At 33.8% G+C, this 18,382-nt stretch overlaps 1 protein-coding gene across 1 annotated transcript; it reads left to right on the top strand.

The window, feature by feature from the left end:
- The first annotated feature begins 836 nt into the window (after window positions 1-836).
- Window positions 837-17,934, top strand: nr5a1b (nuclear receptor subfamily 5, group A, member 1b). The gene is made up of 7 exons (XM_042778668.1): window positions 837-1,021; window positions 1,892-2,010; window positions 2,480-2,621; window positions 3,937-4,682; window positions 14,276-14,395; window positions 14,543-14,690; window positions 17,149-17,934. Exons 2-7 carry the CDS (start codon window positions 1,909-1,911, stop codon window positions 17,400-17,402), a joined length of 1,512 nt encoding a protein of 503 aa, XP_042634602.1. The 5' UTR covers window positions 837-1,021; window positions 1,892-1,908; the 3' UTR covers window positions 17,403-17,934.
- Window positions 17,935-18,382: the final 448 nt, after the last annotated feature.

An 18,382-nucleotide genomic window follows, 5' to 3' on the forward strand; every position in this document is an offset into this window, starting at 1 on the left:
TCTTGCATCACAATAATTCAGTGATACTTTACGGTCTTTGAAATTGGTAGCCTATCTATTTTCGTCGTGTTTTCTTATTTATTTTTATTTTTTTACATGTTATTCTTGTAATTAGATGTCCTTTATAGCTCGACAAAAGAGACATTTACTGGGATTTATTAGTCGAGTATGATTGTGATGAAGATGATGGTGTTGGAAGACAATCATCGGTTGTTGGACCAATCAGATCTCAATGGGAGAAAAGCACGTAAAATAGTAGTTTATTTTATTTAGCTTCTAAATTACACTTTTTTTAAGAATATATATATATATAATATATATATATATATAATATATTATATATATATATATATATATATATATATATATATATATATATATATATATATATATATAAACTGAAGGTTACATTAAGATATGAAAGTGATATAAAGGTTGATTAAAAAGGTACAAAAGTTGTCATTATGGGCAGTACACTTTTAGGCGCGTATTAGTACATTAATAAGTAAATTAATAAATTAGTACCTAAAATGTAAATATTAGAACCTAAATGGTGCATATTAGTATTTTTTTAAAGTGTACCGCAGTGATAGCTTTTGTACCTTTAAATATAGCCTATCTATATGCATATTAACAACAAAAATAAGTAGGTCGATTTGAAACCAAACCTGACTGTATGTGGAGTTGTTTTTAAATATAAAATTCTCTGTAAATATTCAGAGTTCATTTGAAGCAAGCGCTTGGAAACTGTTGTCTCCTCCCTATAGCTACCTGTTGCAGATAAGCCCTTCTTTCTGTCGCTCATCGACTCTTGTGTGTGTGTGTGTGTGTGTGAATATGAGGGCATGTCCACTGTGTGAACGCACGAGGCGAAACACTAAAGAGCTGCTGCCCTCGCGCTGTCCTCGCACACATCACGCGGGTTTTTCTGGGGAAACATTCACGCACTGAGGCGGCAGGATCGCGCAGGGTCGCGGCTCTGGAGATTAAATTCCTCAGAGGAGCAGAGAGTCACTGACAGGTAAGAGTTTCCTTTCACGTCAACATCACATGCTGTCGTCTCAGTCATTTGAACCTATTTGCATTTCAACCAAAGGATGATTATTCTATTAATAAACATAACATTTTACAACACATAACCAAGTTCATAATGACAGATGTAATATATTGATATTTAACTAAATAGGCACATGGTTGGCAAGTATTAGTTCTTAAATGAACGCAGTAATATATTTTCGTTAACTGTAAGGTGATTTTATAAACATTTATTAATATTTACTTTTAAAACTCACAAAAATGGCAATGCTAAAATGTCAATTATAACATTTTATCGAAAGAAACGTAGATTTATCAATGACAGGAAAGTAAATACCTGCATGGTGTAGAAATATTTTACGCAGAAATTGCTAGTAAATTTCACAAACAAATACAGAAACGGCTATGTAGGCTAATAACGTTGAATTTAACGCGAAATTCTGAAGTAGAAATAGGCCTGCTGAAATAGTTTTTCCTGTAAAACTCTTTGTTGTATTTACATCTTCTAAAAATTATTTTTAGGGTGTATATATTGAATGTGATCATTTCAAGGCCTTATTATAGTTCTTTTCATATCACGTTACACTTAAAATAAAGGTTAGACCTAGGCCTACATCTAGCGTCAGCAAGGGTTTCGGTGGATCAATCTTTTTTATTTTATTTTATGGCCTATATTATTAATATATTGTTTATTTTTATTATTATCATTATTATTGTTTCTAGAAAACCTTCAATGGTTATGGTGCTGAACCACAGCAAGAACCATATACAAATTTTCGATCAGAAGAAGGTTGCTTGCTGAAGCACTGAAGAAACTCTGTTTTAAAAGTGTGTGTGTTCATATGTTTGTGCGCAGGCGCTCGGCGGGGCGGGATGGACTACAGTTATGATACGGACCTGGAAGAGTTGTGTCCGGTGTGTGGGGATAAAGTTTCTGGATATCATTATGGTTTATTAACCTGCGAGAGCTGCAAGGTATTAAATCAGACGGATTAAATAGGCTATAGCCTACTTAAAACGTTTCGAGTAACCTCAAATCTACCTAGCCTATGTGATGACATTCATCTTAATTATCAGGTTTAATTGAAGTATAAAAATCATTTGTTTGATCTAAATATTTAATATATTTATCCTGAATAATTTACTGAATTTACTGACTTAGCCTATAGCTACCTTTTAGCAAAGAAGGCTATTTTTAAGGGTCAGTTCAAGTAGAAACAGCTATTTAAGATGACAAATGCAGTTTCCTTTTTTTCATTATATAAAGGGACAGACTTTTTTGTCGATATATTAGATATGAAATAAATTATATTTCGATTTTCATTTTAAAAGTCACTTTGGCAATGTATTTATATTGATTCTAGCTATAGAATAGTCTTTTAAAATGTTTGTTTTCTTTCTTAGCGTGGTCGAATGAAACAGTATTTTCCCCCTTCATTTAAAGGGTTTCTTTAAGAGGACCGTACAGAATAACAAACGGTACACATGTGCGGAGAGTCAGGACTGTAAGATTGATAAAACCCAGAGGAAACGCTGTCCTTTCTGCCGCTTCCAGAAATGTCTGAACGTCGGGATGCGGCTGGAAGGTGAGCGGAATATGTTTAATCTCACATTCAGTTCGGTACAGACAACTAGGCTACATAAATCTGAAATTCAGAAAGGATAATTGTAGACCAAATAGCCTAATAATAATAATAATAATAAAAATAAATGTATACAAATGAAAATATTTTCCTAAATTACATTTTTCATTTTTAGAGCTGTTTGTTTTTGTTATATATATCTTAATATGTTCTTACTATTTTTGTTATCTTATAATTCATTATTAGAATCTAAATTTTTATATAAAGATTGTGACAGCTCAATATCGACAAATTGGCTGAAAAAACTATTAAACCATATTTTGAAAGACCATGTTTTTTTTTTTAACGAATAAGAATTTTAATTGCATTGCAGCCGGTTGAGTAGATTCAGATGTAGTTGTAGAATTAGAGAAAAGACGAGAAAAAAATCAACAGTGAGAAAAAAATCGCCGCTTTTGTTGCAAGGTCGCTATTATCTGCAGGCACCTTTGCCTTACCGGCTGAGCGCGCTTTGCTTCTGGATCAAGGTTAAGTATTCATTTAAGCACAGCTCTATTTTTAATCAGTCAGGCTATAGAGGTATTTTTAACTAGTTCGTGAGTTAATAGAAGGACGAATTTTAGAGAGACGGACTAGAAGAAACATGAACAGGGTCTTCTAAATATAAAGATTGCAATTAGAACCAAATCGGTTAAACAGTTCAATGTGATAGAAGAACCCTTTCGAAGTTTCACAAATATCTTATAATTATTTATTTATTTTTAGGAAGAAAGAAAACTTGAAAGCAAGAAATGAAATTAGATTTGAAGCAGAGTACTGAACATTTATTTTACATTTATTTGACTATAATTATACAAAATTTGATTGTATATATTATAATTATTATTATTATGTTATAAAAATTATGTGTATACACACACACACACACACTACAGAACATGTAGCATACTATTTTTATTATATCCTTTTTATATAAACCACCTTCTATTTGGATTGACTGTAATACGCAATTATACAATAGTTTTTTATCATGCTATATAATATTACTATACAGTATTGTACTATAAAATAACTACATATAAAATAACTATACTATAAAATAACTACTATATATATATATATATATATATATATAATTCAGAACATGTGGCATACTGTTTTTATAGGCTATTATACTTTTTGTAAAAATATATTATTTAGACCGATTATAATATACAATTATACAATTTTTTTATAATACATTTAAATATCAATATTATACTGTAAATTAACATTATTTATTCAATGTGATGTAATATGGTATGATTTATGCCCACAGCTGTCCGTGCGGATAGGATGCGAGGAGGGCGCAATAAATTTGGCCCCATGTACAAACGAGACCGGGCATTAAAGCAGCAAAAGAAAGCTCTCATCCGGGCGAGCGGCTTAAAGATGGAAGCCACGCCTCCTTTGCTGTCATCACCTCAGTCTGACTACAGCTTCAGCACCGCTCTGTCCACCCCAGCTCCAAAAATCATGCATCCAGACATCAGCACCTCGGTGGCCCCTATCGATTACGAACGCAACCTCTACACACCCAGTTCCCTGAGCTTATCCGTCCCCATCCCAGCCCACACCCCTCTGCCAGCACAGTACCCAACGTATCCCACCCTGCCCAGCCGTGCCATCAAGTCAGAGTACCCGGACCACTACACAAGCTCAGACCACTACACCAGCGCCAGCTCCCCAGAATCCATTTCAGGCTACACGTACGTTGACCAGACGCGAGTGTCGACCAGCCCGCCGCTCGCCCTGCCGGGCTTAACGGTACCGCCGCTGGTTCTGGAGTTTGTTCGCTGTGAGCAAGATGAGCAGCAGGTGCAAAGCAAGATAAGTGCTCACCTGGCCCACCTGCAGCAGGAACAGAACTCTCGGAGCACGGCGGCCAATCAGGAGCAGAATACACGTCTCGCATCCAAACAGGAACGGCTCAGCACCTTTGGCCTGATGTGCCACATGGCCGATCAGACACTCTTCTCTATAGTGGAGTGGGCGCGGAGCTGCATCTTCTTTAAGGAGCTCAAGGTAAGTGTGAACATGAGTGAAACTGAATTAAAAGGGAAGTTCATACAAAAATGAAAATTCTGTCATCATTTACTCACCTTTAAGTTGTTCCAAACCTATACAAGTTTCTTTCTTGTGCTGAGCACAAAAGAAGATATTTTGAAGAATGCTGAATTGACGGAAGCCATTGACTTTGACTACTGTCAACATTTACAAAAAAACTTAAAAAAATCAACTCAATGACTACTCTCAACTGATACAAACACCCTTCAAAATATCTTATAATGTATTCCTGTTTTGATACAACCGCCTTGCATCGTATTTGATAAACAAAATCCAATACTTGTTTCTTACTAATTTTGGGATGCTGATTCCAAAAATATTTTGCTCAAGCATGTCACATGTATGCATTTTTGCCACCATTTATAAGGTGAAGACATTTTGTATTATGCCACAAAGACACGATTCCTATCTTCCTCTAAGCCAAGTTACAACTATTTGTTCAAATATGCCTGATTTCAAGGTTAAAATGATGGCCAGTAACAAGAAAATGCAAACATGATAATAAAATTACAGATTTGGGAAAAAAAGCTTATTTATTTATAAGCTTGTTCATGTCAAGTTATTTGACATTAAATGGAGCATTTTTTTTTCACTTATTGGCAGATTGTAAGTTAAATTATAAGTGCAAAGCTGATGCATATATATAATCTTAACTCTTAATTTGTATTTTATTAAAAAAAACTGTACATGAATGAAGTTTTACTGATATTTAATTTCATACGTTGAAGTAATATTAGGCCTTTTTTACGCACACACACACACACACACACACACAATGTTTGCATGAATAGAACGGATGTAGTTGGCATGATGAAATGATGCTGACATGGAAAACCAGCGAGTGTGTGTGTGTATTGAAGAGTCCAAGCCTGCTGTGTTTGCTCTGGCTTGCTGTCATGTTTATAATGGCTCAAGCGTGTGGACAGTGATGTCTCATGTGATTCAATCAACAGGTGTATTCGAGGAAAGTATTATGGCTTTCTGGTAATTTTAAGAAGACCAAGCATATATGAGGTTTTGTAGCATAAATGACACAAATAGCAGGAAACACTGGACTGTAATGATGGTTTGATATTGATGGAAAAGCCGGGACATAGTAGAGTGAATAATGATAATTGGGCATGTTTTGTGCACATTTATATAAAGATTTATTAATGTTTTTGAGCATAAGATGTCTGGATTTACAGTTGTGCTGCTTAATATTTTGGTGGAAACAGTGATACATTTCTTTTAGGAATCTCTGAATAGAAATGTAAAACAATCAGCATTAATTTGAAATAGAAATATTTTGCAACATTAAAAATAAAAAGTATTTACCTTCACTTTTGATTAATTAAAACTTTGATTATTTAATTATTAAAACTATTTGCTGATGCAGAATTTTCGTGAATCTTGCATTAATACATTCTGAATTGAAGAGGGGTCGTTTCTTGCATACTGTATTTCTACTTGTATTTCTTCAGAAGGCTCAACATTTTCAGGACAATCATAAATTGAGAGCTTCGGTTATATTCTGTCCATTATAACCCATGGCACTGAGGGGTCTTTAAATAAAACACTTGAGATTTGGTGGTCCTGAAGACTCTTTAAATAAACTCAAGAGTGTTTGTTGTCTTAGAGGAAATAGAGGATACACTCCTTTCTTTTGTTCATTCTGAGCTCCTGTCGCTCTCTGTAGTTTCCAAACCTTGCTGACAATGCAGTATGAACACAATAACGTTACAGCATTTCAGTCACACACACAATATACATAGTAACACTGGCCATTATACACACACGTACACGCACACATGGACAGTGATACGCTGTGAATTTGCACACACATAATGGAATAACCTTCTCAACACACACACACACACACACACACACACACACACACACACACACACACACACACACACACACACACACACACACACACACACACACACACACACACACACACACACACACGTTGGTATGTGTGGTTTATGGGGACTCTCTATAGGTGTGATGGTTTTTATACTGTACAAACTGTACTTTTCTATCTCCCTATACAATCCTACACCTAAACCTACCACTCACAAAAAACTTTGTGCATTTTTAGATTTTCCAAAAAAAAAAAAAAAAACAGTATGTGTTTAAGCCTTTTGAATTATACGTACACAGGAAGTGTCCTCATAAAACACCCAAAACGCTACACACACACACACACACACACACACACACACACACACACACACACACACACACACACACACACATAATAGAGATAAACAGAGGCTTTGAAAACAAAAGGAAGGCCAAATTAAAATCTGAAATATTATTAAAATCTGAAAAAAAAAACAGAGAGAGAGAATGAAAACATCGTATTGAAAAAGCAGCATTAATATCACAATACAATTTTAGCTTCAAAAAAAAAAAAAAAAAAAAAAAAAAAAAAAAACCAAGACAGCAATAAGACACATCTTTTAGTGTCTGCACCAGAAAGGACTGAATCTTTTACTTTTTTTTTTTCAGTTTTAGTGCAAACTGTGCTTTTGCTTCTCGGTACCTGTGTGTGTGTGCGTGCGCATGCATGTGTGTGTGGGAGTTTAGCAACAGCATTCCACTCCAGATAAGGGGAGAATGTGAATGCTGCAGTGTCTGTGTGTTCAGTCTGGCTGAAGAGTTTTCTTATTCAACAAGTCTTACTCTTTTTAATTCATCAGATTCCTCCAGAAAATAGTTGTAATATTTTAAATAATAGTTAACTGACTATTATTCCTCCTGAAGGATTTCAATTAGAAACAAAGTAGGTTTTTTATTTTGATGAAATAAGAAAACCTTTTTACATTCCATTGAAACCTTTTTATTTAATAGTTCTTTAGAAACCAATACGCTGATCTGAAGAACCTAAAGAACTTTTATTTTCATCTCCAAAGGACCCCAAGTACACATATAACATTATATAACATATAACATTCGTTGCAGAACCTAAGAACTATTGAAGAATCTTTCATTTTAAGAGTGTTGATATTTCTGTTCTCACTGATTTATAAATACCAGTAAAATCCATATTTACCTCCACTTTTCAATCCTTTCTAGACAGTAATCAGTGTTTACTCTGAGCATTTAATGAGTATTTATTTTGTCAATTTAAAATGCAGTAAATGTGCTTCTATGGTCCATAAATTTGATTTATGGAGATCATATTTCTGGCTCAGAGGACAAACGACACAGTTTCATCTGGCTAACATGATTGCCTATAATTATTGTCTTTAAGCATTTGCAGCGTGCTGTTTTTAGGCAAAATACACAGATTTCAACGGACAAAATATTCTGTCATTAACTAACTGTGTATTTTTGGATTCTTATGTCATGCTGTTCTGAAGAGGCTTCATTGTTTCAGAATTAATATTAATCGCTTATTTAAAAAAAAAAAGTACTAAGTTGTGCAGGGTTATCGTTAACTAAAACTAAAATGATAAACATAAAAATAATCTGTTTACTTAAAGAAAATAAACATTAACTGAAATAAAATAAAATATAAAATAAAGTATAAAAACTTTAATTTATTATTATTTCAGCTAGTTGCCAAGGCAACATTTCTCATTTTGATTCAGTTTTACTTGTTCTAAAATAGATAAAGATAAATAAAGTAATAAATTTTTTTTAAATTAAAATGACAAAAACACTCAGCAAAATTACTAAAACTTTAACTAAAATTACAGTGAAACTTTACAATATAAAAATAAAATTTGATTCAAAATATTAACATAATATAATAGTATCAGTGAAACTAAAATAACACTGTTGTGTTGCACTCTCAGAAAAAAAAAAAAGGTGCAAAAGCTGTGACTGGGGCAGTATCATTTCAAAAGGTACTAATATGCACCATTTAGGTTAAATAAGGTACAAAAGTGTACCTTTTGAAAAGGCAACACAGCAGCTTTTGCACCTTTTTTTCTGAGAGTGTACAGTCATGGAGTCAGTTGGTAATACCATGGTACTTTGATATAGGCCTATACCTGTACCAAAATACCATATTCATATAAGCTACGGTGATAGCATGGTAGTTTCTGTAAGTGACATGACATACTGACTGACTGTACCAAACACACTGAGACAGGATGCTGTAGTACTAATACCATCATCACTTCCTCTGTCTGTGCTGATAGATTGTTTCCACTTCACACTGTTACCTGAACAGGTGTGTTCATACACACATATACACCGGATGTGAAGTGTCAGTTTATTTACCCTCTGAAGACAAACAGTGTGTGTCTACTGACAGTTTGAAAGATATTTATGATGGTTTGTGTGCATCTCAATTTACAACCAGTCTCTAGCAATGTTCAGAAAAGCACACTACCAAACTTGCAGACCAAGGGTGTTTTTTGTTGTTGTTGTTTTTTGTATGCCTGCAATACACCGATGACTTCAAAAGTTTGGGATTGATATGAGTCTTTTAGATTGACTAAGGCTGCATTTATTTGATCAAAAATACAGTAAAAGCTGTAATATTATAAAATATTATTACAGTTTTAAATAATTTAATGAATAAAAGTATTAATTTCTTCATTCTAACATGTCATTTATTCCTGTGATGTAAAGCTGAATTTTCAGCATCATTACTCCAGTCTTCAGCATCACATGATCTTTTATTCTAATATGCTGATGTACTGCTCAAGAAATGTTTCTGATTATTATCATCTGTGCTGAAAAAAAGTTTGAAATGATTACTCAACGTGTTCTTACTAAATAAAAGTATTCAAATCTTACTGACCCTAAACTTTTGAACGATATTATAACTTAAATAGCATTATCTATAGAGCTAGAATAAATGAATTTATAAAAATTAAAAAAAAAAAAAAAAAAAAAAAAAACTTCATTCATTCATAAATAAATAAACAAAACTGTCCCATGACATTACCTTTTTAATAATTAAACCTGGCATTTTTAAGTAAAAAGTTAAGACATTTTAATGCTAAAAGCAAAGAAAAAAATTTATGTAATTAAAAAAAACAAATCTTTTAACTGAATGACGGATATGTCGCAATTAATTAAACTTGAAGCCACGTGAAAAAAGCAGTATATTAACATTTGCAAATGGTCTATTATTACAAAATTCATTCTGTTTATAATATTTTAAAGTCAACAAGAAATGGAAATTGACCATTTTGATTTTCTTAATGCATGTTTTTCTGGTTATATTTTAACCAATTATTTGGTCATGTTATTACATGGTCATGTCATCACCATGTAATATCCACTTTTTAAGGTCATGCCACAGCATCTCAATAGGATTCAGCTCAGGACTTTGACTAGGCCACTCCAAAGTCTTTATTTTGTTTTTCTTCAGCCATTCAGAGGTGGACTTGCTGGTGTGTTTTGGATCATTGTCCTGCTGCAGAACACAAGTTCGCTTCAGCTTGAGGTCATGAACAGATGGCCGGACATTCTCCTTCAGGATTTTTTGGTAAACAGCAGAATTCATGGTTCCATTTATCACAGCAAGTTGTCCAGGTCCTGAAGCACCAAAACAGCCCCAGACCATCACACTACCACCACCATATACACTGTTGGTATGATGTTCTTTTTCTGAAATGCTGTGTTACTTTTACGCCAGACGTAATGGGACACACACCTTCCAAAAAGTTCAACTTTTGTCTCGTCAGTCCACAGAGTATTTTCCCAAAACTCTTGGGGATCATCAAGATGTTTTCTGGCAAAACTGAGGCAAGCCTTTATCTTCTTTTTGTTCAGCAGCGGTTTTCGTCTTGGAACTCTGTCATGCAGACCATTTTTGCCCAGTCTCTTTCTTATGCTGGAGTAATGAACACTGACCTTAACTGAGGCAAGTGATGCCTGCAGTTCTTTGGATGTTGTTGTGGGGTCTTTTGTGACCTCTTGGGTGAGTCGTCGCTGTGCTCTTGGGGTAGTTTTGGTCGGCCGGTCACTCCTGGGAAGGTTCTCCACTGTTCCATGTTTTTGCCATTTGTGAATAATGGCTCTCACTGTGGTTCGCTGGAGTCCCAAAGCTTTAGAAATGGCTTTATATCCTTTTCCAGACTGATAAGATCTCAATTACTTTCTTTCTCATTTGTTTCTGAATTTCTTTAGATCTTGGCATGATGTCTAGCTTTTGAGGATCTTTTGGTCTACTTCACTTTGTCAGGCAGGTCCTGTTTAAGAGATTTCTTGATTGTGAACAGGTGTGGCAGTAATCAGATCTGGGTGTGGCTAGAGAAACTGAACTCAGGTGTGATAAACCACAGTTTTAACAGGGGGCCAAACACTTCTTCACACAGGGCCTTGTAGTTTTGGATTTTGTTTTCCCTTAACAATAAAAACCTTCATTTAAAAACAGCATGTTGTGTTCACTTGTGTTATCTTTGACTAATATTTGACTAATAATATTTGTTTGTTTGATGATATGAAACATTAATGTGTGACAAACATGCAAAAAAATAAGAAATCAGGAAGGGGGCCAACACTTTTTCACACCACTGTATCTAGAGTGCTGACAGGGAAGTGTTGTGGTGTTCAAGTGTGGATGTGAATGTGAATGTGTCCATGTGTGATTTCAGAGTCAACAGCTACTGCTGAGAAATGGACAAGGGTCTTGTTTTACTCATAATCTTTTCAGAGCAAAGCTTTTTCTCTGTCCCATATAATAGCCCAGACTGGGGTGCCAAGGGCATCTGACACTCTCCAGAAGCGGCCTCACACAGCACTTATGGTGATGCCGCCGAGGACAAGCTGAAAAATGCTAGTACACTATTGGTAGTAAGTTGAAGGTTCAGTATTCAAAAGGGAAGTCCTTACTGTAGCACTTAGTATCATTTATTTTTGTTGTGATTTATTTTCTTTGGGCTCTTTGTCAATTTAATTGATAAACCTATTTTCTTTGCTGTTTTTTCTTTGGCAAAAACGAGTTCATAATTCATAATAACGCTTCCTCTAGTGAAAAAGTCCATCTCCTGTTGTCTTCTCACATCAAAATCCACTGACGTATTTGTTCAGAATGGTTTTGGACTGTTTTTGCTTGTAAACAGTACTTGATCTGTGCATATTTCTCTTCTGATTCAGACAAGATGACTTTTTTACTGGAGAAAGCATTATAATGGATTGAGGACTCATATTTTAGCTGGTAGCAGAGGTTTAAATTTAAAATACATTAATGATGCATTTGTTCTTAACACTCTTTTTGCATTTAATTGATGGACTGTAAACGTATGAAATATTGTGATGTTTTCATCAGCTGTTTTAACTCTCATTCTGACGGCACCCATTCACTGCAAAGAATAAATTTTTATTCATTTGTTTGTTAATTTATTTGCATTATTAATGCACAATTTTAATGGGAATGAATAGGAAATGTGGGAATTTAAATGTGGCTCAGGTCATGCCTGTGCGGTGTGCCACTTCTGTGCACTTGTTGTTCAGAGCATGTGCATCTCCCCTGACTCTGTATCATTTTCAATGTGTCATTTTGTGGTGTGTTTTGCGGTAGCACTTGTAATGTGACTCTGAACTTGAGGTAGCAGTTATAACGTTATTTCTACTTTCACCATGAGCACTTTGCTGTAAATCATACTATCATTTGATCGTTCCTTGATTCTTTACAGTAATGGCTACACTCTTTAAAAATGTTGGGTTGAAACAAGTAGCATTAGTGTAGTAGTGTAGCATTGCTAAACACTAGATTGCAGCAGGTTCACTTCAGGCTAATAAAAGTGTTATGTTTGTTCATTCAGGCAGCTGGAAATGCAGAAAGATTTTCTCTTCTCAAGTATGAAATGACTTGCTTCAAAAGCGCTTTATTCTGAAGCTGTTTCTTTGTATTCTAACTAACGTCACAACATTCACTAGCTACTTCAGTAAGCTTAAATAAGCTAGCATTACTTGCTTTTTATTGTTTTTAAATGACAAGGTTAAAAGCATAGATGAAAATTGCAAATATCACCATTTACTCACCCTCATGTCATTTCAGCCCCATGTTTATTTCTCTTTTGCATTTTGAGTGCACTATAAAGGCGTATATTTGATTTTCATATTTAATAACACTGGTTGCTTGCAACTAATCAGCTGATTACATAACTACAAAAATGTCATTCTTTAGATTTGAAATGATTTGTTTAGAGAATGGTGAAGTGGTATTTAATAACATTCACCTTAGTATTGCTTTCCTCTATTTGCATAGAAAGCTTTGCATGTGTGTTTTTGTCGATCGTGTAGCAGTGTAACACGATGTACCTGCGTATCTACAGCAACAGACAGATTCCAGCTTCCTTCACTGTGTGCAGAATGTGCCGTACGATCTCTTGTCATGGCAACAGGAGCGTGGAATAAAGGGAATGGTGGAGCTGCCGTCCAATTCTATGCACTTTAAAAAAAAATAACAACTGCGTTTCTGCTGCAATTAACTGTGCCACCCCGGGAGGCTCCTGAAGGGTCACAAATCTTGTATATATGCAACAGTATATGCAACAGTGAGCTGAAAGTTGTTTCTGTAGAATTATATCATCCACATAACTGCCTATTTTCAATCCAATTCCACCTGCTAATTGGACTGTGAATACGCACAATAGCAGTTGGCTATTCAATTAAGCCTGACTCACATCTCTGCTAACCTGGATGATGGTTCAGTCCATTCTATTCCATTTTTATACAGTAACTCAATGCTTTTGTGTTGGCGGTAGAAAACTTGCAGCTCTCTGGAAATTTTGTGTGGGTGAGGCTCCTTTTAAACATGTCTGAATGTGTATGTGTGTGGGCACAATGACACATTCACATTGTATTGCACTGAATATGAAAATTTAAAACAAAAATAATATCTCTCATTAAATTATTCTGTTCTTTTTCCTAGAAGGCAAATAGACTCATAAGGGGAAAAAATGGTCTCATATAGAGATTTAGAAAACTGGGATGAATATTCTGTTCTTTTTCCTAGAAGGCAAATAGACTCATAAGGGGAAAAAATGGTAAAAAAAAAAAATCAAAAAGAGAAAAAAATTTTATAAAAAATAAAAATAGAATAAAATAACATTTTCCAAAAATTTCAAATAAATAAATTAAAATACTTCTCATCAAATAATTAAATTTTTTTCATTTTATCATATTTATAGGCCTATATCTCTATACTTTTAAATTATATAATTGACTCATTTGTTTGTTTTTACTTACTTTACCGTTTATAGAGAAACTATATATATATATATATATATATATATATATATATATATATATATATATATATATATAGTTATTAAATATATATATATAAACTATATATATATAAAATATATATAATATTAATATAATATGACATCATTTGTAAATATATTAAATAATATCAAATATTAATAAATATACCTTAAGTTTGTTTATTAAATGAAAGTGCAACATTTGAGTAATAATATTTTGTACAAAATAAAAATGTATTCAAATTAATAAAAAAAATGGAGACTTGATGTCTTCTGCTTTTTTCTTCATAAAAACGTTTCCTCTAGAGTTTATATATATATATATATATATATATATATATATATATTACTATATATATATACTTTCTCTCTGCTCCACAGGTGGGAGATCAGATGAAGTTGCTACATAACTGCTGGAGTGAGCTGCTTGTGCTGGACTACATCGCCAGACAGTTGCATCATGGGAAAGAGGACAGTGTGCTTCTCATCACTGGACAGGAGGTAACACACACACACACACACACACACACACACACACACACACACACACACACACACACACACACACCCATTTGAAATAGACACAATAGGCACATATATGTACTTGATCTGTTGATTTCATGTAGGATATGTTTGTGTGTGTGTCAGGTTGAGCTTGCGTCCTTACTGGCCCAGGCAGGGGTCACTCTAAGCGGGATGATACAGAGAGGTCAGGAGCTGGTGAACCGTCTACGAGAGCTTCAGCTGGACCGCAGAGAAACCGCCTGTCTCAAATACCTCATCCTCTTCAACCCTGGTGAGACGACAGCACACAAATATCAACTTAAACCTGAAAATTATGATTCTAAAATGGAGAGAATTTGAGAGAAAGTACTTAATTTTGCAAATAGGCCACTTTTTGGGTTTAGTGTTCTTGAATAGTGCAAGAAACCTTGAATAACATTATATATGATTATTAACTTTTAACAAGTTTAATAATCATGTTAACTCTTAAAGTTAATGTGATTATTAAACTTGGTAAAAAAAAAAATACTGGGAGAAATAGCTGATGTCTTTCTGTGTGAACTACTAGGTTTGAATGGGCATTCATTTACTCTATACAGTTCAAACCTTTGGGGATTTTTAAACATTTTTTTTATTATTATTACAATTTAAACAACTGTTTTCTAATTAAATATATTGCAAAGCAGAAATGGCAGCATCATTACTCCACTCTTCATTGACGATCCTTCAGAAATCATACTAATATGCTGATTTGCTGCTCAAGAAACATCATAACTTATTACTATATGTTGAAAACAGTTGTGCTGTTTAATATTTTTCTGGAAACCATGATACTTTTTTTTCAAGATTCTTTGATGAATAGAAAGCTTAAAAACAGCCTTTATTCCAAATAGAAATCTTTTGTGACATCATAAATGTGTTAACTGTGACTTACAAATACAATCAATTTAATGTGTCGTTGATTAATAAAAGTAGCATATTATAAAAAAAAAAAAAAAAACTTTGCACTAGTGCATTAATGTGCTCATGGTTTTGACATCATAATAAAGATGATTTTAGCAGTTCATATTTTGAGGAATGATGAATCATGGCTATTAATAATATATATTTTTTAATGTTATTAGAATGTACTATTTCAAAAGACTAAAAAAAAAAACTTTCCCACGATATGTCATTTTTATTAAGATTGTGTATTAAAATCTCCTTAAAGTAAATGTTTCGCTTACACTTGTTGAATTCCTCTAACGTGACTGGCTGATGGAATGATAGCTTTTTTTCAGTTATGCACATGTATCATTCGATTCCTGGTAGCATGTCTTATAATTTTTATTTTAATTATGTTTCCCTTAACATGTTCCGCTCAGCTGTTTTAATGAGTTATGTCCTAGTTCTTTACTAATTCCAGAGGCCAAAACTTCCTATTAGGCCTAATAAGGAAAAGGCGTGAATAATATTATTATTTTTTTTCTGAGTCTCTTCTCTGTTCAGAAATGCTGCTGCTGATGTTTTTAATAGTTTAATATAAAAGACATTTTCATAGGCTCGGCGTCAACGCCCGTCACCCCGTCCTCCGTGTCTTATTGAGTGTATCCATATTTCCTCTGCTGGGGTTTGACCGAGGCTAATTAACTTCTCAAAAGATGAATATTGCATTGATTTCGAGCTCCGTTAACGAGGATGCTCGTGTATCGGGCTATTTGTTGTAAGTGGCAGCATGTTTTGTGTGCCGTGGGGCGCGCGGTAACTGGGTAATGGGCTTTAATTAAAATGAAAGCATGCTGAATTGCTCCCGTTTACAAAGGCAGCGATCCGGACCCCGTATCCACTCGGAGACGCACACACATCATCTACAGCGAGACTCTGGTTCAAAAGAAGTTTAATGGATTGACCCCATATTTGTCCATGCCGCCATGGCCCTCTCTTTCTCAGCTTCAGGAGAAAATGCTCCTTTATTGTTCGCGTTCCCTTAAGTGAGAGCAATTTAGCGCCAACAAAAGCTGCTTTTCAAAATAAAAGTACATAAGAGAGTTGTGTGCGTGCACGCGCGTTTGTATTTGTGTGCGTTCAGAAAGTGCTTGAAAACCCATTTTCCACTCGTGCAGTCTTTATTGAGACTCCATCGATGTATCTCACTGTTGCATTGGCAACTAGCTAAAATTTGTATCAGTTTTGAAAAATATGTTCACATTGTATTTATTATTATTTATTAGTTATTTTAGTACTTCAAGTTAAGCTTGTAAATGAAAATGAAACATGTTACCTGAATTAAAATATTTATATATAAAAAAAGTTAAAAAAAAAAAAAAATATATATATATATATATATATATATATATATATATATAGATATATATTATATATATATATATCTATATATATATATTATAGTTATTTTAGTTATACTTCAACTTAAAAAAAGAAAGAAATGCTGTTGCCTTGGCATATAGCTGAAATTTTTATTAGTTTTTTTTGTATATATAGTATGTTATTTTTTAGTTATTTATTCAGTTTTAGTTATTTTAATTTATTTGAGTTATTTTATTACTTAACTTAAACTAAATGAAAATGAAACTAGCTGAAGACATTTTTTGTATTTCATTATTTCAGTTTACATTTTTTTGTATTATTTTTATTTTATTTTATATACAATTTATAAATATGTCAATTTTATATATAGAAGTAAATGTAATGTAAATGTTTTTATAGTTTTAGTTAATGATAATAACCCTGCTGTCTCTCTCTAACTGCAGATGTGAAACTGCTGGAAAACCAGCCTTGCGTGGAGAGCGTGTACGAGCAGGTGAACGCTGCATTGTTGGAGTACACACTGTGTGTGTATCCGCAATTCCCGGACAGGTTTACCCAGATTCAGCTGCGCCTTCCCGAGCTCAGAGCACTGAGCACACAATCCGAAGACTACCTGTGCTACAAACACCTGAGCGGAGAGGTGCCATGCAACAACCTCCTCATAGAAATGCTGCATGCCAAGAGAACCTGCATCTGACACACACACACATTCACAGGCCCGATTCCTTTCACAGATGACACTGTTATCGACTAGATGTTTTGCAGCAGTCGTCTTTTGAACACAGAAAACCTCATCAACCATGCCACTGTGTTTCTGAAGGGAAAGAGGGGAGATGTCAGTGTTAATGACTGTGTTTATGATGACCTATTTTGTAGGCCAAACAGGAAGTTAGCATTACCCTGGTTCCTTTGACAAAAAAAAAAAAAAAACAATAAGAATTTTCCATTTGTTTTTGGATTATTGGAGAAAATAAGCTCTGTGATGTGCTGTTAGCAACCGCCTTCATCTCAGTCAAGTAAAAGCTTTAAAAAAAACACACACACACACAAGCACATATTACTGTATTTTATGTTATAGAATAAAACATGAAAATATCTTGAGCTTGTGTTAAACATAGGCATATTAACTAAAACCCATTCAAATCCCCATTGACTTAAGGACGATGGAACCGGAAGTGCTTCGTAAAATGCTTCATCATCCCTTCAACACTCTATTTAAAAAAGCAACAGATTGTCACACACACCCCACATTAAAAAAAAAAAAAAATACCCACACACACCTTCTTAAAAAAAAACAGTCATCAAAAGATAAGGACTTATTTCATTCAATGCTAAAAAGTACTGCAAATACTAAAACATAAAAAAAAAAACACTACCTAATCAAACATATACTTGTTCTTTCTATTTATTAAATAAACTACATAGAACACAATTTGCATATTAATGTAATATACATATATACAGTTCAAAAGATTTTTAAATTATTCAGCAAGCAAACAATTGATCAAAAGTGACATTTATAATGTTACAAAAGATTTCAAATAAATGCTGTTCTTCTAAACTTTCTATTCATCAAAGAATCTTGAAAAGAAGGTATTACGTTTCCACATATGAAGCAGCACACACGGATAAGAAATACTTTTCTTGGGCAAATCAGCATATTAGAATGATTTCTGA

This window comes from Cyprinus carpio, chromosome A21 (assembly GCF_018340385.1).
Source record: "Cyprinus carpio isolate SPL01 chromosome A21, ASM1834038v1, whole genome shotgun sequence".
Taxonomy (NCBI): domain Eukaryota; kingdom Metazoa; phylum Chordata; class Actinopteri; order Cypriniformes; family Cyprinidae; genus Cyprinus; species Cyprinus carpio.

What these genes read in the sequence shown, in the direction of transcription:
- nr5a1b (XM_042778668.1), top strand. Translation starts at nt 1,909, where the DNA reads ATGGACTACAGTTATGATACGGACCTGGAAGAGTTGTGTCCGGTGTGT. An exon ending in TCTTCTTTAAGGAGCTCAAG is followed by an intron (nt 4,683 to 14,275) that starts GTAAGTGTGAAC and finishes TCTGCTCCACAG; the next exon opens with GTGGGAGATCAGATGAAGTT. An exon ending in CCTCATCCTCTTCAACCCTG is followed by an intron (nt 14,691 to 17,148) that starts GTGAGACGACAG and finishes CTCTAACTGCAG; the next exon opens with ATGTGAAACTGCTGGAAAAC.